This window comes from Psammomys obesus, unplaced genomic scaffold (assembly GCF_907164565.1).
Source record: "Psammomys obesus unplaced genomic scaffold, mPsaObe1.curated_primary_1811, whole genome shotgun sequence".
Lineage (NCBI taxonomy): Eukaryota > Metazoa > Chordata > Mammalia > Rodentia > Muridae > Psammomys > Psammomys obesus.
This window is the reverse complement of record NW_026596149.1, coordinates 2877445-2900274: the sequence shown is the minus strand read 5'-3', so window position 1 is coordinate 2900274 and position 22830 is coordinate 2877445. Positions and strand designations below refer to the sequence as shown.

General features: G+C 46.1%; 1 protein-coding gene across 1 annotated transcript in view; it reads right to left on the bottom strand.

Moving 5' to 3' along the window:
* The window catches only part of Pip4k2a (phosphatidylinositol-5-phosphate 4-kinase type 2 alpha), a 157214-nt gene that overhangs the window by 64105 nt on the left and 70279 nt on the right, over positions 1-22830 (bottom strand). The window contains exons 2-3 of the mRNA XM_055593810.1: positions 2117-2214; positions 331-427 (exon numbers count right to left, since the gene is read on the bottom strand). Of these exons, the coding sequence (XP_055449785.1) occupies positions 331-427; positions 2117-2214 (195 nt within the window). The remainder of the gene's footprint in view (positions 1-330; positions 428-2116; positions 2215-22830) is intronic.

The following is a 22830-nucleotide window of genomic DNA, read 5'->3' as shown; positions in this document are numbered from 1 at the left end:
CACACACACACACACACACACACACACACACACACACACACACACACTTGCAAGGGTGATGACACACTGACCCCAGAAACCAGAAGACAGCGTGGCTGGCAGAAACACGCATCTAGAAGTGAGTGTTCTTGCTCAACTCTCTGCTCCTCCCACGGAAGGTCCATTTCTTTCCCTACAGCACTTCACTGAAATCAAACCATACACAGAGAGCACTTAGCTTACAGCAAGCCTACCTTCAGAATGAATACTGAAACTACATGCAAAGCACACTCATGAGGACAGAAAGAGGTCCCATGTGACAGAGCAAGGCCATCTCAAGAAAGCACTCACCTGGAAGTCTTGGTCGTCGATCCCAAACCTCTCCCGAAGATTCCGGAAGACCATCGGGCAGTACTCCTTGAATTTGAAATGACTCGGCATATTCTCCCTGCAATGGGCACACTGCAGAATGAGGCTCAGACAGGCTTGGGGTTGGCGGGCTTCCCTGTGCCCCACCTGGATCCATGTGCAACAGCGAAGCATTCACTGCCCACAGCAAGCATGGCTGACTCCACAGAACCCGGTACCACCCAACCATATCTGACGAACAGAGAAGGCAGATTAAAAATGCTGTCAGTCTCACAGGGAACTGTGTTACCCCTTAATCCTGGCCTCACACACCAGCCATTCTCTAAGAGCAGGGGCAGGGAGGGAAGACAGAAGCACAGAGTGGAAAGTGGAGAAAATGGCAGTAAGGAAGGGCAAGCAAGAGCAATCTCACTGCGGAAGCAGCTGTCGGACAAGGCTTGACCCACTCCCAGGACACACTTCCTCACTGTTAGGGCCAAAGGAAACTCAGTCCAAATGGCTAACTGTGGTGCCATTTTGGTGCACACCAAAGACCATGCTGGCCCCCAGGCTCACTCAGTAGGAGTAGCTCCTCTCAGCTCTTCTTACCCCAACCCCTACTCTAACCGTCGACAGCTCGTGGACTTCCCTCCCCCCAGCCTCCAGATAATCCTGCCATTTTGGCCATGCGCTCACTTGGCTCCCTCATTCTTGCTTCTTTCTTGGACCTCTTTTTTGTCCAAACCTCTCTTTTGGTGCTGTCTTTGTTTGTCTCACTCTTCCTCTCTCCCTCTCCTCCCTCTCACGGCCCAGTCCGGCTGCTGACCATGTTCAGTGTACCAGTTTCTCCCTGCTCTAGACTCTTCCCTATATCTCTGGCTGTTCTCTCCCCCACATCTACAATGAAAACCTTCCTCTCATGACCTCTGAGTGGTCACGCCCTCACTGTATACATTCACAAAGTCAACCTCTGGGAACTCACAAGTTCACATCAGAACACAGTACATGGAGGGCTGGGGTGTAGCTCAGTGGTAGAGCACTAGCCTACCATGCATGAGTCCCTCGGTTCGACACCTAGTACTACAACTGAGAGAAAAGGAGGACAGAAATCCCACACTCATCTCGATATGGGTGGTTACACCAAGGCTCTCCCAGTCACACTGTATCGCCCTCGTTTGTGCTCCCAGAGGATGGTGAATTCAAATTGTGTACAGCCCTCTGTTATTATGCTTTGTACAGGAATGACAGCGATTTTTGTGTGTCAGTTTCCAGCTACCGTCCTGGCTGTGAGCCCTTTGAAGGAAGGGCCGTAGTACTGTATCTCCAGCTTTTGGACGAACTGATTACTATGTAACTTGCTTTCTATAATAACATCAAAGGTACCCACTCACGTGAAGAACATCAACAACCAAACATGGTGTCCAGTTATATTTTATGATAATACATCTTAATTATTTATTATTTTACAGTGTAGTTATTTCTATTCATAAAGCCACTGTATTTTAAAGTTTTGTATACAAGAGCAGAAATCCGTAACTGCTCCAACAATCCAAGTAATTTACATCTCTGAAAACTTAAATAGCAATGAGGATATGGCAAAGGGCTATTATCCCAGAGGGCCTACTGCTGCTTCTCCGAATATGACAGATGGCTGTGTTTATCACAGGATTAACTTCATCAGCAAAACTTTCCTCCCACCCTTTGAAAAATAATGTGTGATAACAGAAAGTCACAAACTGTCCTATCTGCCTAGCCAGGGGAGTCTTGGGGAGGTTGCACCGGCACTTACTTGTTAAAGAGGTGGTTATCCACCTTTATCTTTGAGTAGGCTTTGAAGTCATCAGGCATCAACATGACAGGGATTTGAACATGGCTCAGTTCATTGATCTGGGAAAATACAAAATAAAAAGAGCTGGTTATTACCATCCTGGTAAGGACAGCCTGACTTCAACACATACTTGCAAAAGAACCTGGTGACCATGGGAATTCTGCCTACCCTCCGCCTCCCACCCTGAGCCCTTCCCTCCTGTCATTCTCACTCTCTCATTAGTCTTCACTCCTTGCAGCTCCCACCCAGCCTCTTCTCTCCCACCCTGGGCCTGGGTGGCACAGGAAGAATGAGGCGGCGGGGGTGGGGGTGTACGCAGTGGTAGCCGAGAAAGAGGAATTTTACGTTTGTGAGGTAAGTATTGATTGAATTAACTGGCACAACTGATATTTTGGAGCACCCAAAGGACGTCACTGATAGCAACATGGTCTTCCTTTCTCACGGGGTGGAGAGGACACATACATGTCACTGATAGCAACGTGGTCTTCCTTCCCCCCAGGGTGGAGAGGACACATACATCATACATGTCAGGGAGGGGCTTGACCCTCACTCGGGAAGGAAAAAGCTTCATGGCATTACACCGGAGAGCAAAAGCAGAGTCACTTGGGACCCTGAAGAGGAAGATGGCAAGTTTGAGGCCAGCCTGGGCTACCCAGTGGCGCTATCTCAAGAAAAGAACAAAAAGCAAAGGCGTGGCTCCAAAGGATGGAGCACAGAATCCAGTTTCCTTTACCCCGCAGGAAGTGACATGGTGCATCTGACATATGACTGTGAAAAACCCGGCTTTTTGTCTTGGTTATTTTTGTGCTTGATCTCCATGCTATTTTCCTCTCTTGCTGATAATCAATAAAAAGCCACTTTAAATATTTGTACTTCCTGTAGAATGGTAGGTACTCTGAAGAGCTCTTGGTTCCAAAAAGCAAAAACAAAGCCCCAAGCACACAAGCAGGAGGTTTCTTGCTCAGGTGAGGGTTCTCATGTCTTACTGCATTCTTAGAAGGTGAACATGATTCCAGGACACTGTCCTCCTGCAGGGTGGCCTGGAGGCTGGTGCTGGTTCCAACACTTCCTCAGGCAAAGGTAAGGGCAGTTGGTAGCTCATGGGCTTAAACAGAAAAGGGCCCTGGAAGTGTCAATGCAAAAGGAAGAAAGTGAGGTTTGAAGAACTGGGGCTTGGCTTTGTAGTGGGGAATTAGCGCCCATCTGCACTGTGTCAGAGGAAATGACCGGGTATGCGCTGGCAGAATCTGGCTCAGGGAGCGGGCATAGGGACGGACGGATGGCTACAGCCCTTCAGGTCTGAGATTCTTGTTGACTAAGCACAGCAGATAGAGGAGCAAGGAAAATGCAGGACCGCTCAGAAGGGAGATACCAGTGTCACAGAATCCCTCCATAGGAAGTTGTACCAGTGATGATAGGCAAGACACTTGAACCCAAGACTCAAGGCCAAGGCAGCTAAAAGAGATGCTTGAGTCTAGACAGTGAGTGTTCTGGGAACCCAGCATAGTGGCGTAAACGGCTCTGGAGGGGAGTGGAGGGAGGGACAGTGAGCTGGGAGTTGTTTACTTAGGAATGCGGTGGGTTGGTGTGAAGTGTATACTTGCTAGTGCAGGGGTGTGGGTGTGACAGAGGCCCAAGGTTGACATTGTCTTCCTCAGGCAGCCTCCCCCCCCCCCCCCCCCCCCCCCCCCCCCGCTTTTGTTTGTTTTGAGCTAGGGCGTCTCACTGAGCAGGAGGATCACCCATCTGGGTAGGCTGGCTGCAGTGAACTCGAGGACCTGCCTGAATCCACACCTCCACTGCTGGGGTGCAGGAACACACACCATCCCTGACTGTTTTTCACATGGGTGCTGGGGATCCTAGGGGTCCAAACTCAGGTCCTGGTGCTTGTTACGGACCAAGCCATCTCCCTGTCTCTCTCTCTCCTTTTATAACTGAGGAACAGGTTGGTACGAAGTTAAATTAGATATTCTTGGGCCACTTTATCTTTCTTCTACATTGTCTTTCATTTTGAGTAGCTTTGTTTTTCCTTTCTCCCTTCTCCGTCGAGTTATTCTTTCATGGGTCAAGTGAGTTAGCCACCCATGAACAGAGTGAACCCCAGATCTGCCCCTCAGGAGCAGCTTCTAATTAGTAACCAATGTTTTCCAGGCGTCTCTTGAGCCTCTATTTTTTTTTCTTTTCTTTTTTCTTTTCTTTCTTTCTTTTTTTTTTTTTTCTGTAGGAATGTTCCATTTTGGTGCATAAGAAGGTCAGCATTTATTCATCAGCTTTGCTGAAATGACTTAACTTCAGCGTTGCTCGGGAATCCAAAGCTCATTCAACTTTCTGGGTGGCTTTACGCCCTCTAGCCTGTGACCTGCTATACACGCGCTGAAGGGTGCGCTTGCTTCTAGTCCAAACTCACAGTGCATTACAGGCACTGATGACAAGTCACCATCTCAGACGAGGTGAAACCAATCCTCTGCCATGCCTGTGGGGCTCCTAGCTTTGTGCTTGTAGATTTCTGACAGTGGGTTTTGAAGCTTTAAAATTTTAATTTCTTGCTGGGTCTGTGACGCATGCCTGTAATCCTAGCGTTTGGGAGGCAGAGGCAGGTGGAATGCTGTGAGTTCTAGGCCAGCCTGGTCTACAAAGCAAGTCCAGGCTACACAGAGAAGTCCTATCTTAAAAAAAAAAAAATTAACTTCTTGATTTAGCATTTTACTAAAGTCCAGTCATTCCACGTGTCACACTCCAAAACAGGAAACAAAACTGACAGTGGTTAGTTTCTCTTCCTCTTCTATTGCTGTTGTTGTTGTTGTTGTTATTATTATTATTATTATTATTATTATTATTATTTTGGATCTAGGATGGAACTCATTATTATTATTATTATTATTATTTTGGATCTAGGATGGAACTCATGGCCCTGTGACTATCATGCAAGTGCTCTACCACTGAATTACACACTCAGCCCTTATCAGTATTTAAGAAAGAATTTGCCCCCATCCCTTAGGAATAAGCATATGTTATAAAATCCTAGTGGCTTTTCATTTGTGGAGTTAAGAGGAGCCAAACAGACTGAAGGTACTGGCTCCGTCATTCAGGGGACATTCTATAGGGTTGCAAATGTCTAACCAACAAGAGAAGGGCAGTAACTCTTCCACACTCAATGGTCCCACCACTCCGGTAAAGCCACTTTTGCTCTGCGTGCATAGACAGCCATACTCACACCTTACACCCTCAGAATCTCTAAGTGTTCTGGACATGTGTCCATGCAGAGGCCCCTGGCTGGGTCTCCCGCACCCTGTGGGAGACCTCGCGGCTCTGTTTACGCTGTGCCAGTCACCCCCTAAAACACAGGTGCTGCTTAGCACAGTGTCTGCCGAGCCACTGGGTACAGAGGCTGACAGTGCCCAGGCACATACCACATGAAATAAAGGAGCTCTGTTGTCAACACCAATAGAAGCAAGGCTATGGGGGGGGGGGGGGAGAGGTTGTTGGTACAAAGGTTTGTTAGTGCCAAATGTCCCAATGACCTGACTGCATTAAAATTCGAGGGTTGGAGGTAGGGGGAAGGGAAACTGGTATAGTTTGATGATGGAAGAAGGGAACAAGGAGGTATGTTGTCTCAGCTCAGCTTTGTCTGAACTCACTCTAATACTTGGTGTTAACGTCACCGCTAATACATACTGAACACTTGCCAAATGCCACGGCGTCTTACTAGACATTTGTAGCCCACTGGTGTGGGCTATCACTCATTACTCCCATTTCCCAGACAGGGAGATCCGTTCTTAGTGGCATCAGCTACTCGCTATTGACTGGTCAAGCTGGATCTGGAATCCAGCCCTCGCAGTCAAGACAATCAGGGCAACTCAGGATCTTCTTACATTCCTGCCAGCCTAGAGGGTTCACAGCAAGGAGCCATGAAAAGCCCATCTAAAATGCATGCCTATGTTGGGTTAAAAACATCTAAAGAGTTTCTTCTTTTAAAAAATAGCACATCAATAGTCAAGGCATGCTCAATTGAGTACGTACTGCAGCCTATGGCCAGCCCAGCTCTGGCTTCACCCCACGGTCTGAACCAGCGTCCATCACTCAGCTGCCACCATTGCTGACACTGCTTGTCACTCAGTCTGCACTCAAGTGTGAAGGGATCATAGCTATCACCAGGGACGCAACATGGATCTCCACAGCAGTTATTTATTGCAGACAGTTGTTTGAATGTCCCTGTAACTCAGGGACAAGCCGCGGTTAAAACAAGTTGGTGGACTTTTTCTTCTCCTAACAGAGATCACTACTTAGAAAAGGTGTCTTGACTTCTCTCCTCAGCAAAACGTTACAGTTTCTATCATGTGCAAGTTAGGTACAACACTATAAGACCGAAGTTTGCTACTGTCTCTCAGTGGGATGACTGACGGGAGTACCGTTCCTGTATATAAATTCACACTCCACGCACGCAATTAAGCTGCAAAAATTGGGACCAACGAACAGATTCTGGACAGGAAATAAACCAAAATCAGGGCACACATAAAGGTGTCCTCACAAAGCTGTTTCACACTGAGGCATTAATAAAAATGTACACATGACATGTGCTTTTTAACTAAAGCAAGGATATGTTCATAAACTGTAAGGCATTATTTATGACTACTAATTTGGATACATTCACTCTAAACACCATGTTTTCAGACTAATAGTTAATCAGCAAGTTTTTGGCTTTTTTATGTTTTGGTTTTTGTTTTCTTGTTTTTAGACTGGGTCTCACTATGTAACCCCCGACGACCTAGAACTCGCTACCTTACCATGCTGTTCTTGAACTCGCAGACCTACTGCCCTCCGGGATTAAAGGGATGCAGCACCTCACCTGTCTAGCAAATGGTTTTAATTCAACCAAGGGGAGGGGGGGTACCAAAACCACAAAATTCCTCACATGTGAAGGAGACACTGGGACATTTGATTGGATTTTAGTGAAGACACCTCCAGAAATCAGGATCCACTGAGTTAAAGCCGCACCCTGGTGTAAGCCTACACGGTAAGAGCCTCTCGGGGCCCAGATGTTGGGGGCAGTCAAGTCTACCTGAGCTTGCGGCAGGGTGCGGTGGCCACAGGAGAGCGGCCAGGAGGCAGGGAGGTCCACCGACCCCCTCCAAATCTCACAGAGGCAAACTGAAGGCCTACTTTAAAACACAGCTCGACAACCGGGGCAGAATTAGCACCAATGATTCAAGATCAACACAGACCCAGCACGAAAAAGAGCTTGCCGAGGATGCAAACATGTTTTTGTTTCGGTCCCAGGTGTGGGGTGTGGGACTGATTCAGACTGTCCACAGCAGCAGACTGTTTGCCTGGTGCAGGCTCTGAGAGGAGCCCTTTGTCAGCTGCAGATAGTTTAAATCTGAGGACTCTGGAGGGGGAATAAAGGCCAGAGCCTGAAGAGTGTTAAGGGGGCTCTGAGAAAGACGAGGGCTCCTGGTTGCTGTTGATGAAGCTGGATGAGAAGACGTTGGAGATCTCCTGAAGCGAGGATTGGACTTGCCCCAAGGAACCTGACGACCCTAGCCAGCACGAAGTAGCCTAAGAGAACTCTGCCTCTTCTTCCCACGAACATTCCTTCTTTCTCCTGTCTGGTGTTGGAAGTGACTGAGATGGAGAAGGAGGAGGTATAAGACACCAAAATAAAACATTAAAAATTAGAGCCAGCAAGATCTACCATGCGTAACTGAATATGGTTATTTAGAATGTTGGGTTACCACTAGTTGATTTTCCTAAGTGTGCCACACCAGATTTCCAACACTAAGTGTTTGATTGCTTCTGGCTTTCGCAGAAGAACCCTGACTTCACACTGAGCATGATGGTTCCCTGTCACTGTGCAGTAATGCCCCCTTCCATTACCACTTTTTGAAAAGAAATAACTTTGTGCTTACTGGACTCATCTAAAAAAAATTCTTTGCAGCTCTTTGGTAAAGCAAACAAAGATGTCCCTACCAAATCATTTACTTCAAGTATTTTTCTGCCCTGAGCTTCATTTCACTTAGGAAATGAATGAGAACAGTAGTCACAGGGTATGGCAGGAACTGGGAACTGCTTGTACCCACTCCCACAGGAAAGGGCCCATGCACACACAGAAGGAACTTTCACTGATCCTCCCCAAAAGTTACAAAAAATAACCCCAGGTGTGTTTATAAGAAAATATTTTCCCCTCTGTGATTTAGACTCCTCCCTCAGCAACTTTTGAGCCACCTACACTATGGGGTGTGTTGAGGGGGCAGGAGGGTGCGCTGAGCACAGACCGAGACTTGGAGCTTTGAAGGTTCTGCTGATTTCCACGTGCCAGAACCCAGTGATTTGAAGCTAACTTGGGTAACAGATGAATCTTGTTTCAACAACACAAGCAAAGCAAAGCAGAATAGAGTAGGGTAGAATAAAACAAATTCAAAGTTTTTCCTACTAAAGTTTGGGGAGAATTACCTAAGTTTTTAAAATCAGATTTTTAGTACCATTTTGATACCCATTTATAATGGATAATGTTCCATGCAAGAGAAAAACAAGCCTTCAAGAATTTGCACATTATTTGTAAATACTTTTTACAGTCTTATCACGGATATAGGTTGAAACAATTAAGAACTTTGAAAAACAAAGTCCCCAATACAGGCCCACACTCTTGCTGGCGTGGCTCTCATTAAGGCTGACGCTGCAAAATGAATAGCAATTTGAAAGTTCTGAGGTTTCCGTGGGGCAGGCAGAGCGAATTAGAGTCAATTACAGAGGCAGAAAGGACGGGCAGCTGAAGATGTTTGCGAAGTGTATTTTTATTTGTCGTGGGGTGAGAGGTCAAGCTGCTCCAGCTGCTCCATCAATATTCATTTTCTGAAGGCATTTCTGAAGCTAGCGTTTCTATGTCTGCAGATCAGACAGGCGGCAGGATCCTAGTATGAGCTACCTTCCAATATCCAGAAAATAATGTTTCATTTTGACAGCTCAAATGAAATTATTCTGATAGCAAAGCTGAGATATAAGCAAAGACAAAAGGGTGTGCCCCTTCACCTGCAAACTCAAAAACCCAAACTAACCACTTTAGGGGTTATTCTTGAATACAAACCACCAGGCCAAGCTTTTGAACAGTGGCTACTTGATTAAAATAAAAATAAATAGCAGCAGCAATGTTTAAACTCTGGATTAGAACCCTGCTTGAATTTACAATGCAAACACAAATTCTACCACCCAGCAAAAGTGCCCCAAGCCCTACCATCAAGAGTTCTCTCCTCACCTGCGCGTGCTCTCGCTCGCGCTCTCTCTTTCTCGCTCTCTCTCTCTCTCTCTCTCTCTCGTGCCATTACTTGCTTTCTCGGGTGTTCATGTAGCTGTGCAATACACATATGGAGGTCAACCTCCCGTGTCAGTCCTTCGGAGCCATCGACTTTGTTTACTTGGAGAAGGTCTCTCACTGACCTGCGCCTTGTCAAGCAGGCTGGGTTAGCTTGCACTAAGCCTCAGGGTTCTCCCTCGCCTACCTCCCTGGCATTATAAATGTGTGCTCAGGTTTTTACGCAAGTTTTGGGGACTGTACTCAAGTCCTAGCACTTGTGGGGCAAACAGTTTAACTGAGCCATCTCCCCAGTTCGAGCCCAAAGAGAGTTCTGATGGACAGTCCCACAGGCTGGCCCACTACCAAGCCAAAGACTGGATCTGTGTTAAAGTTTACCACCCATAAATCACAGAATCCAACATTAAATTGCTGGATGAAGGCCAGAAATCTATGTTATTAAAGGCACATGAGCTTAAAAGAGAAAAATCTGAGAAAGAAAGACTTTGCCAATGAAAACAAGTGTTACAAAGTGCTCCATTGAGGACCCCAGCTTGGAGTCCAGAGACCGTGACTGACTGGTCCTACCCCCTTTGTTCAGGGCCCAGATGCTCTTGATCTCACCCTATGCTTTTAAAAATGAGTTTGAGACATCAAATCATGCGCTTTTTTTCTCAGTGATTTAGAGAGTGCTTGTGTTAATTACCTCTCTTAATCAGACTTCAGAAAAATTTCACACAAATCTAGCTCTCTGCTTCTCCGAGAACAGGAAGGACAATGTGGCCCGAGCCTGGATCACATCTCTGGCGTGAGTGGCTGCGGGGATGCACCCTGTTGGGCTCAGCTCCCACAGCCCCTCGTCTCCTGACTGCACAACTGCTCAGACTTGGAGGCATCACAGGAATCCAGGCTCCACCTTGCTGAAAAGCCTCCCAAATTCAAATGAACCATATAGTGATTTTTCATGGTTCTTTTCCTAATCGCTGGCTGATCTCTGTGAGTTCATCCAGGGTGGTCAAGCAGGGTCATAACCTGCAGTTGCCTGTATCACACCCTCAGCCTTGTTCAACAAACCACCTCTAGAAGGGCACTGGTGGAAGCCAGGAAAGAGCAGGAGCCACGTGGCAATGGTCAGAACTGAGATCCCACTTTACCTTCACCACCTACTAGATCACAGTTCTCGAGCTGTGGGTCAGGGCACCTCTCGGTGCATATCAGATGCTGTGCCTACCAGATGTCTACATTAGGACTCGTGACAGTAGCACAGTTGCAGTTATGGAGGAGCAACAAAAGAACTTTATGGTCGGGGTCACCACATGAGGAGCTGTAGTCACGGCACAGGGACAGGAAGGCTGAGAGCCGCTGCTCCAGAGAGACAAGCTGAATCTGCAATGTCTCCTGGAGCCCCAGGTATCTGTCTCGGCTAGCCGGTGACACTGTGATGAGAAATTGTGGCACCTCTCTGGGGTATGGCACCTAGATTAGAGGCTGTAGGCCACGAGATTGGGCCTTTGAAGGCTACAGCCAGCTGTTTTCAGTCCTCCTCCTGCAATGACAAGCCAAACCTCACGACCACAGCCACAGTGACCAGAAAAGCGATTGACACAGACTAACTCTTTAAGCTAGTGGAAGGGAGCTTTCTGCTACTTGCAACTGGAGATGTCCAAAACACGAGGTGAAACACTTGGTGGGTGTCAATGGACAGGAACTCCATTCAAGATGACATGAATGCCAGCAATTATCAGACTCTAAGAAATGAATCTGTTTTAAAGGAACATATCTTTCTCTTTAGTCAGTATCTAATTTATTACTTCCTGTAAATTCATCTTGTAAAGAGGACACTTTGAAACTGTGTGCCTTTGAGGGTGGGGTTCAATCAGGGATTAGAGAACGGGGTGCTGACAGTCATTCTGGCAGGGATCCCAACTCTCACAGCCCTCTGGGAATGGGGTGCAACTGGCCATGCAGACGATGTCCCACCTAGGATGTCCCATTGGCATCCTAGGGAGCCAGACGTATATGCTGAAAAAGTAGGCGAAGCAGGATAGTCATGCATTTTAGCATGCCAATCACATATGATCATTAGTAAAATCCTCAGATGATGAGAAAGGCTCAGGTTTGCACAGCCTGACCCCCAGACACAGATTTTCAAGACTGCTTACTGCTGGACTTTTGCTAAGATTCCAGAAAGGAAGTGCTGGATTCCAGACACGGATTTTCAAGACCTCTCACTGCTGGGTTTGTGCTAAGATTCCAGAAAGGAAGTGCTGGATTCCTGGTCACTTCGGCTAGACTTCTGTCTTCCTCTCCAAGCACAGAGCAGAAGGGCGGCCAGCTACGCAACCCAAGATCGGCCTCATAGAACAATATGAGGAAAGCTACCGTTATGCTGGTAATAGTGTTTTCCCGGACTCCTGCTTGGAGCTGATGAATTGGTTGCATTCTTATTTCTTCCCCTTCCACGTACTCTACTGGAATGACAAAAGAGTAAGTGTAGGATAAAAACAAAACAAAACAACAAAACCAAAAGCAACAAAAACCTAACCCCATGACAAAGACAATGGTACAGCAGACCGCAGATGAGGAGAGATCACAGAGATTTCACCTAAGCAGTAAAGACAGAATGGTCCATAAGCAGAGGATCCTTAACTGACAAAATTGAGGCAGGTGCCACCTAAACACACAAGGACTTTGAGCACCTGGCTGCCGCTGTGTCCCTACAGCTGGAATCCCAGAGGCAGAGACAAGGGCGATTTCTTGAGACCGGATCTCAAGAGGCTCTGGGTTTGACAGCCAGGCGCCAGCTGGGCCCAGGAGCAAACAGACTCTGTACTCCAGCCCCTGGGACTGCACCTCCACCCCCTTCCCTGCAGTCCAAGCTACTCTTGTGGGGACGCTGGAGGGGAGGGCGTATTACACAGAAAAAACCCACAAATCTCCAATGGCCAATACCAAAAAGGCTGCCTTGCTCACCACCCACCCAGCAGCCAAGAGGCATTCCCTCCAGGCACTCTGAACTCACCAACTGGCCGCCAGAGCCCCAGGCTGGAATATGAACTAATACAACAAATGGTTAGATGGCTGACCTTTTTTTCACGAGTGTGTATTTGGCACATGTAACAAGCAACACTGCCCATGTTCTGTGCACTGTTTTCATCAGATGCAACCGAGTTTCTGAGTGCCCAGGTCCTCATGTCCACACTGCGCATCTTTGGCTGAGTGAGACAGGCCCTGGCAAAGCAAGCAAGTGCTTAAAGGGATATCTGCAAAGGGGTATCAGAGCCAAGCAGCCACTAAACCTGAGAAAGATGAACCTGTGCAGATGGGTGGAACTGACCTTGGGCTCCCTCCAGTCAGTCCAAACACCAAGGGCTTTGTGGAGTTTACAAGAACTGTGGTTCAGAACAATTGAAATGACTAGAAAGACTTCATTTAAAACATGGGTTGGTTTTTGCCTACACTTGCTAATGATAACTCTCCCGAGTGTACCCTGTGTCAGAGGATTAGGTGAAAGTATGGGCGTGAGGGTCTGAAGACTGTGCCTATAGAGCTGACAGCGACGCGCTCTGTAGCACTCAATTACCAGGTTTAGCGCTTCCCCAAACTTTACTACATCTCGTGGTTAAAGTACATATGCTTCATACAAGGTACCATCAACAGCAAAAGTCCAAACAAGCAAGCACACCAACAAACACTCCAACCCCTGTACGACACTGGAGAAAAGCTCCGCTCTTATCAGGGTAGAAATGGCTAAACATGCACAAAACCCAGCTCGACACCAAGTTGGCACGAATCCCTCTGCCAGCTAATTCCTACTGTTGGCAGAGGCCCGCAAGGCAGGGTCAGTACCTCAAGACTTAAAAATAAAATAAATTACACCCCTAGAGAAGCTTGCTTCATAGCTGCACCAAAGTAAAGTTGATTCTAGCAATTCCCCAGCCTGGCATTGCTCAGCGATTGCTACAGTTGAAGAATGGCTGCGTGTGGTTTGGAGGAAAGCCGAGCACAGGCCCTTAGCACTGTAGAATTTAGGGCATGAGTCATGTGCTTCCTTTAGACACTGGTGAACCTTGCCAGTCCCCAGAGGTGTCGCTCAGCAGAGTACAACCTAGAAGCAAAAACGCCATAAGCACACCTTACACTTCCTTCCTGGGGGAGGGGAGGTGCCAGAGCACCCAGAAAGTAACACCTTCTTGAGAGAAACCAAAGCTCTGAGAAGAGAGTTCTACGAACATTGGTATTTGTACATCTGCACGTTTGCCAGCTTGTCAAAAACAACTGCACTTGGGCGCCTACGAAAGCTCTCACAGCCACAACTGCCTTCCCAGTGGCCTAGCTGTCCCACGAGAAATGTACACGGAACACTGATCCATTCCTTGGCTGGTTTAGAGTGTATCTGTTTTACTTTTAAGGACACACACACCCCTGCACTATTTTGAAGTTTTCTTCAGGAAAATAGAATTTCATCATTTGAAAGTCAACAAAATGAAACAGCTGGCATGGTTTGGTAAGTGAGGGCATAATGACTTGCCAAACACAGGTCGTAATGGTGTTCTGTCATTACCCGGATTTATGTATTTTTGTGAGGTGCAATTTTCAACAACGAAAGCCAAGAAGCAAAATGCATAGAACTCGAAATTAACTTTCAAGAGTTATGATTAGGACTCAACTTTGAAAAATATTAAACAATTATAGTACTCGCACTAAAAGAAAAAAAAAACAGAAAAGAAAAAAATCTTTAATGAAGTTACAGGTCCTCTGTAATGTTCCAATTATTTAAATATGTAATTGGATTTCTAATGTTTGCAAATATGCTATATAGTTTATATTAGCACATATATATAAGTACAACTCAACCTGTATATCAGTATGTGCAGATCACATACAAATCTTCCAGTCCGCTAGACTGAGAATGTTCACATATCTTTACCCACCAAACCCTGAGTGGAAAACAGAAAATGCGGTGCCCATCTTCGGGGAATAAGGTCCCTGCATCTTTCTAACAGAGTCTTTTTCTGGGCATGGAGTCAGCACACTGGAAACAGAGAACGCACCCTATCACACTGCCACACCGTCATGGTTTTAAATCGCGTCAAACCCTTTCCCAGGAGGCTGTGTTTCCCTGTTAACATGAAGTGTGATGCTTCTCACCAAGCAGAATGGCTGGGAACCGCACAGAGGGAAAACAGCGCTCAGGCAGTGAGAAGAAAAGGGAGGCTCGAACTCCTGATGAGCCCTGTACCCAGCTCTACAGTCTGGTCAGGCCACTCGCATCCTTCCACAAGCACTAGAAGTCCTGAAGTTGAGGCCCCGCCTACAGAGGAGTCACCCTGTGGCCCAGCTTTCCCCGTGGCATTTTTAAATGAAGCGAGAGCCCAGTGCACTCTCCTCCTCCTGTGGGCTTCTGCGAACCAGCCATTCGAGGAGTTTCAAAATCTCAAGGTGTGGGATACAAATTTAATCAAGGGGCTGAGGCTAAGGGGCAGCAAGAAAGCAACACGACAGTGCCCTTAGGGTCCGTGACCAGCAACAGGCACACACACACTCATATTAGCAGTTAGCGTTAAAAAGATATGCAGTGATTTTACGGGTGACCTCCTAATACAGAAATCATGTCATATGCTATGCTCGTCCCTCTCCCTCAATCTCTAGAGCATAACCTTAATTAGCTATGAGCTCTCCTATGTGCTGTGCTGAACTAGTCATTTTTTGGTTGGTCACATTCTTTAGCCTAAAATTATTTCAGCCATGTGTAAATGCACTGTGAGGAAAAAGCAAGCAAGCAAACTGAGAAGCAACCAAATTTTATCTAAAAAAAAGAAATTACTGTTTGGCCAACAATACCCCCAAGCTTCTGTATTTGAGAGAGACAATGCTGAATCTAAGGCAGGCGTGCAGGGAGCGTGTTTCACATAGCTTTCCTCTGTGAAGGAATTTTCTGAATGTGTTTTTGAACATTGAGAATACTCTATTCTTGAGTTATTCTAAAAATCTTTCAGCTTAAGTTTTACCACGCCTACACAGTCACAGTGGACTACAGAAAATAACTTATAGATAAAAATAGAATTAATTAATTTATTTGGGGCAGGGTCTCACATCCATATTACAAAATATCCAAAATTTTCTCTTATCATGACAGATTAACTATCTTTGGGGACTTTTTCCGAGACATATAGGACTAATCTCTTTTGTCAAGATAAAGAGCAAACTGCAGGCACTTAACCTAACCTTTCCCTGCCTCTGGCATCACATACAAGCTTCTAGAACAAGCTACCCTTGTCTTTCAGGGTTCATGCAGAAGACAATGCAGAGTTCCAACAGTCCTTGTTTCCCCAATTGTTCTGTCAGGAGCACAGGATTGTCCCCTGCTCATCAAGGATAGAAACCTAAGAAATATTTACTTGAAACGTTTTGCATGTTTTAAGTCAAAATCAAGTATGAAAGAAGCCACTTGCTGTAGCTCCTTGCAACTTAGCACTATGCCTGATAAGTTAAGCTTTTCACTGCTGCCATCAAGCCACACAAGGGCCTGTGTGAGTTGGCAAAGTCTCACTGTATTCAATGACAGCAATTACCTGAGACAATTGCATAACTGCAGATTGCCTTATGCAAAGACAGTGTAAGGCAAATGGAAGAACACTGGCCATGGCTGCAGAGAAAACAAAACATTCCATGATGACAGCAAAGTTGGCCTGGGGATGACTTTCTTCTCTCCAAGATCACAAGTGCCTTAGGGGTAGGAGCTACATGCACTTGTACATCTGCATTACTGCCTGTCCCCGGGGACACCGTACAAGAGAGAGCTGAGGATCAGTTTTAACTAAATTCTTTAATTTTAAACTGAAAACGTGACTTGATCACTACTTGTAGAAAATTGAGTTTGATATTCTTAGTAATCTTTCAGAAAGCTGAAAGGTCAAGTCCTGTTTACCAGGCCAAAAGTTTAGTATGATTAAATACAAAAATATTTACTCCAATTAAATGAAACACAAATGAAATAAAAATATCTACCAAGCACTCATTCCACTGGTAGAGGAATTCTTAAGGAAGATGAGCTTTCTACGTGTCTGCATCATATTTTAAATGAAATAATGTCCTTAGCCAGTATTAAAATCATCTTCATAATTTTTGCAAGTGTAAATCATCTTCCATAGGCCAAGGAAATCATGGAAAAGTAGCACCCTAAATGCTTTAAAGCATATATAAGGAAATTGTAGCTTTTCATATTAAACAAAATCAATAACAAATAACTTTTCTTCTGACTCTCATACAGTCTACCGGCAGCCAATCAAACCCTGCCTAAGTATGCATCGAACTTGAACACATAAGCACCAGTAAGCCTGTCATCTCCAGGTCTGGGGATGGAGCACAGCGTGGGCCTTGCCTGGGCAGGAGGACTAACCTCGCTTCTATCACCCCTTTAATAATGACAAACAAACTCAGCATCTCCAAACAGTGTTGAAACTCTGAAAATGAAAGCAGCAACAGACGCCAACAGCCTGTTTATCTTAGCAGTGCCCCACCCACGACTAGTTTTTATGTGCTTTTTTCGTGAATTTGGACGTTTAAAGAGATGTCTAGACCTGTGAGTATTCTCTGCCAACTTTAAGAAAAATGACTTTAAAAAAAATGATCCACCAGACAAGCTCATTATAAACAGGCTATCCTTTCTCAACACCCCATAATTCTATATATTTTAAAACCTGAGAGTGAAATTTTACAGTTTTATTTTTATTTTACTTGTGTGTGCACAAACGTGCCCATGTATTGTGGTGCACACATAGAGGTCAAAGGACAAGTTCAGATGTCAGTCGCCACCCTCTGCCGGGTGGGAGACTGAGCCTCTGCCACTTGCAGCTTCCGTACAGCAGGCTGGCTGGCCCGAGTTCTGTTTGCCATCTTGCTATAGCAGCTCCGGGATTACAGATGAGTGCCGGGCTGCCCACGGGTATGAGGGACTTAAAGTCAGGTCCTTGTGCTTACACAGTAAACCCTTTATTCACTGAGCCAACAGTGACTTTTAAGCAATACATAAATAATACCTGAAGATAAATTTAACATTCAAATAACATAATCTCAGATTTTCATTTTACCAAGAGAAAAGCCCTCCAGCAAAGCGCTGAGATGTGTGATCATCCTAATCTGTGGACTGGTTAACTCAGTCACTTTAATTTTCTTCTTACCTGTTTGAATCAGTGGAAGGAATATTCATTAAAGCAAACAAAGTAAGAGCCTGCAGCTACTTAACAATAATATAGATGATGGAGGAAAGAAAGATGACTTTTAAACAGCCCCTCAGCTCAGCAGACCACCTACACGATGCTCTCAGTGTGGTCAGTGGGCTCCATGCGCTGCCAATACATGCCCACAGGAGCCAGTCTCCAGGACCCCCTTGTGCAATGTGAAACTGTCAGAGATACTGTGCCATTTCTTCTTCCCAACTTCTAATTTCAATGATGACTTATTCTGCCCCAGTGATCACAGTATTCATTATGTGGTTGAGCCTGCTTCCTCCAGTCCCCAGGGCACAGAACACTATGAGCCCTGGCGTGCTTATTATAGACTTCAAGGTTATAAACATCATGTCAAATATACTATTCTGTAGTTATCTGGAACATAGCGAAGTAGCTATTTAGTGAGAATCACCAAGCAGCTGTTAAAATATGACTGGACAGAATGACTGTTGTATGTGATGGCGATCTGTCCATGAAACTGCTTTCCACTGTGGGGGAAGAGTCCACTGAGTCAGCAGCTTCTAGAACTGTTGTGCTTGTTCCCTTTGGACCAATGGCACTACTATTCAGTTTTCAGACATCAACGAACAAAAGAGTATCAATAAAACACGAGAATGAGCCACAGTGAATAAAGAAAATGCCCCAAACAACAACAAAAACCTCCTGTTCTAAGTCTTGGTTGCTGGGCCTACAACACCCCTATGTCTCAGCAAGGAGGTGCCGATTGGAGGGGTGGCCAGTGTCCATCAGCCCACACTGCTGTAGCCAGCGGAAGCAGGGCAGGACACCTCTGCTCCCCTCCTTCTGTAAGAGTGAACACTAAGCTGGAGCTTTGGTGGGAGAGAGCGCAAGCAGCAGGAGCTGTGGGTTCCAGCCACAGCACCATACACACGGAGGAATGAACGTGAGCAGCTAATGATGTGCTGGGGGCGGGGGCAGGAACTAAAACAGCCTTCCACAACTGTAACACCATAGAGAAGCCATGCTCAGTGTTCCACCGCTTTGTACTGACAAGCAATGAAGCTTCTTGGCTTTAGCAGCTTCTTATAAATAATGACAGTAATAGTTACAGCTATTTCAGGCTTAGCATTTGTCTGGCTCCAGCCCTGAGCTGTATATTGAATCCCTAACTCAATGTACCAGCATTTGAAGATGGAGCACCAACATTTGGGAGGCAATTAAGGTGAAATGAGGTCATGGAAGTGGGCGGAGAGAGCTGGACCTGATGGTCTAGGGCTAACAAAAGGCTTACCTCATGTTAAGTACAGAGAGAGGTGAAAGGCTGCAGGAGCAGCACCAGAAGACGGCCTGAGCAAGCCATGTCACCAGAAACCAACCCTCCCAGGAATCTTGTGCTTAGCCCCTGTCCTAGAATGAAGATCTTCTGTCTACGGCATCAAGGCTATGGTCTTTGGCTATGGCAGCCCACCGTGGCTAGCAGGATAACCTGCAAAATGAGAATCCACTAGTTTATATTTAATTTTACAAATTCAGATAAGTAGATAAATGGGAAGTAGGGACCTATCTTCCTTACACTAAATGCAGAATAGATGGCAAATATAGGAAAATGTAGCAATGTGCAAATATTAACTATTTCAGGTTAAGAATTAGCAATGAATGTTAAAATTAGTAAACAAATGTCTGATGAGAAGCAAGACAGTGAGAGGCAACTCTAGGACTCTCTCAAGACACTCAGGAGCAAAGGGAAAAATAATTTCTCAATGGAGAGTGCCGATGTAACCCTAACCAAATAGTTAGTTACGTAAGATGGGGACGCCTGTGTGAGAGACTAGGTGCCCTTTGCCTTCTTTCTGTTACACATTTATATAATGAAATTCTTTGAAAACATAAACTGAAAATGAAGATCCTAATGGTATTTTTAGCTTAATGTATCACTGATTTTCTCCCTCCTGATTTACACCATGTTTATGAGATTACAATTTAGCTGGTCTGAGGGGCTTCTGTGTCAGAGAACACAGCTTACAATTAAATGGAATATTTCTGGTCCTGCTGGATAGGCAGTATCTGTCCGAGTCCATAAGCAGGAACCATGGGACACAGGAAAGGAACACACTTCCCAAACATTTGGCTCAATGCTGAATGAGTAAATCCTCACAACTTCTTTTTAAATAGAAATTAATGAGGGGATAATAGTCAAGCATTGCAGTAAGAACACTGGTGTCTTGAAAAGCCAGTTATTATGTAAATATGTTTTTGTTTCACCCTGGGTGTGGGATATGAGGCTGCGGCTTGTCCACAGCAGCCTACATGCCTCGTTTGTGCTTTGGCATGGGCACAGTTCTGCCAGCTGAAGAGTTTAATTCCGGGGACTCTATAGAAGGTATAAAAAGACCAGAGGACAAAGAGAGGGCTCAGCTGTTCCTCCTGGTCTAGCAAGTCGTAGAGAGAAAAAAGACCAGAGGAAGTTGGAGATAGCCCAGAGAGGAAGCTTGGACTTGCCCCGAGGAACTAAGTGCCCCTAATTAGCAGGAAGTAGTCTAAAAACTCAACACCCCCTTTCCCCTCTAACCTTTCTCCTACCTAATGTTTGGGGAGGGTTGGAAGGGAGGTAGAGATATAAGAACCCAAATAAAACAGATTTTAAAAGCTTGCCTATAAGCCATCGTGGCGCATGCCTGTAAACCCATCATGGGAGTCTGAGGCAGGAGGACTGTGAAACAAAAGCCAGCGTAGGCTACACAGGAAGTATGAGGCCTGCCAGAGCAAAAGAGTGAGACATTGTTTCAAAAAAAAAACAAACAAAACAACTAACAGAAACAAAGAGGATGAGAGTGGAGACACTTGCTGTTTGGAAAACAGTTCAGTTTTGTACAGTGTTTCACAGCCTTTGGTTCTCTGGGTCTACAGCTCCTCTCACCCTCAGTATTCGTCTTTTCTGAGAACTTGAATACAGCATTGCCGAGGCCAGCATTCACCTGGGGCTCCGCGCACATCGTTTATCCATTTGCTCACTGCTCCACAGTCTTTCCTTTCTGGCCACTCCAACAAGCTCCGGCTCAACCATTGCACACTGCAGCCCTGCACAGTGAGAAAAGGGGATCGGAAGCAGGAAAGCCAGGGCTTGGGGCCACCCCAGCCTCTGGGCTGCAGCCCACCACTGCACTTCCAAAACCTGGGTCTTCGCCACGGTGGAGAGGCCTCTTGTTCATACACATAAGTAAGTGGACAGGATATACAGCCCTCTGCTCCGCATGCTTCACCTCCTCATGTTAAAAACCAAGGCTTTCCCCCAGTTGCAGACAAAGAGAGAGGACACAATGGTCACGGCTGAGGATAAGGTGGGACTTGCGGGAGCAAAGGGAGCAGCGTTTGTCCTTTCCAGCAGAGACGGTGCCATGCAGCCACAGAGGTGTGGAGGGAGTGGTTAAACAGATGGTGGGTGTGGCCGTACTTTACTGGTTTCTCCTGTCTACCACCCTTCCAACCCCCCAACACCAGCTAGGGGAGAAAGAAGGTTAGGGGGCATAAACCACTTTGGACTACTTCCTGCTGATAACAGGCATCAGGTTCATGGGGCAAATCCAATCTACACTGTCAGAATATCCAGCAACCCAGTCCAGCCATTGCAAATGCAGCAGCAGGAACCAGCAGCAGCAGAACCAGCAGCCACCCAGGCCCTCTCTGGGAACTATCAGTAGCTGGCAAAAATCACACCCTCCTATAGCATGAGACAATCATAGTCACTTGCTGTGAGCAGCCACTTACCCCACACCTGGGAATAAAACAAAAACATATTCACGTAATGTAACTGGGTTTTTAAGGACACCACAGTTCTCACTACAGATGGGGGTGGAGTCATCTTTGATTTGGGGATAAAACCCAGGATCTGCATGTGCTAATCAAGTCTATTACCACGGAACACCAGCCCCCAGCTCTGGTTCTGCTGGGTCCAGCTCTTACTTTGTAGCCAGGTGGGCCTTGAACTCAGGATCCTCTTGCTTCCATTTCCTGAGCCCTAAGATGATAGATGTGCACCACTATGCTCCACTTTGAACTGCCACTCTCTCTCCTCTTTTGTGATAGAAGATCTCAGACTATAGCCCAGGCTGGCCTGCAAGTTATGTGTATCCCAGGCTGTTTTTGAATTTGTCACCATCCTCCAGTCCCAGCCTCCGAAGTGTAAGGGTTACAGGCAGGAGCCACAATGCTTACTTTGAATTGTCATTCTTTAATGCTATACCCAAAATCTGTTCACAGTATGCCCTAAGGCATTTCCCACACTGAGCACTACAGAGATGAGACAAACTGTGACACTTCAGGGTAGCGCCTGTCTCAGCTCTCCGCCCTAACATTGCAGCAGGTAGGAGATGCAAGTGATGGATCAAGGGGTGAGCACACACAGCAGTCAGCCTAAAGCTCTGCAGGGCATCACAGAAGGAGCCCAGGAGCACACGCTACTCCTGCAGCAGAACCTGCACAGGTGAGGGCCTTGTGCCACCGCTGTCCACGCTCCAGCAGGCAGAGTATATCTTCACCGACTTTTATTGAAAGGAAATTTTGTTAAGTCAAATCCAAATCATAATCATTTGACATCCAGTCACGAATTTGCGATGAAAGGAGGAGCAGCTGGTCATCGGCAGGGCAGCTGTATACAGCTGGAACTGATATGGCAAGATGCCTATCGGGAAAAGATAGCCCAGACAGAGGGTTCCGCCGAGGGGGCTGGGAGGGGGCTGGGAGGGGGCTGGGAGGTGCTCTAGAACTGGCTTTGCCTGCTTTCCTTTGTGCTTATCATTTGCAATTTTGGAGAGTTTCACCTTTGCTCAGGGAAGCTGTAAAGTGTGTTCCTGCTAGCTGGCTGCCTTTCCCTCAGTGCTTTCTGCTTGCTTTTAAGTTGTTTCCTCAGTGGCTGCAGACACGGGACAACACCTGGGTACTTGCTGATAATGTTGCTCAGGTGACTTTTGGTTTAGTTCTTTGCAGTAATGCTGTTGTACCCTGCATGTCATTTCCACCATGTTGTTTACTTGCTTATAATGAAACTACATCTTTCACAGATTTCATTCATTCATTCATTCATTCATTCATTCATTCATTCACTCGTGTGTCTGTCTGTCTGTACATGTGGGTATACAGGTAAGTGCATGTACCCACAGTGTGTAAACAGGCTGCCAGATCCCCTGGAGATGGAATGA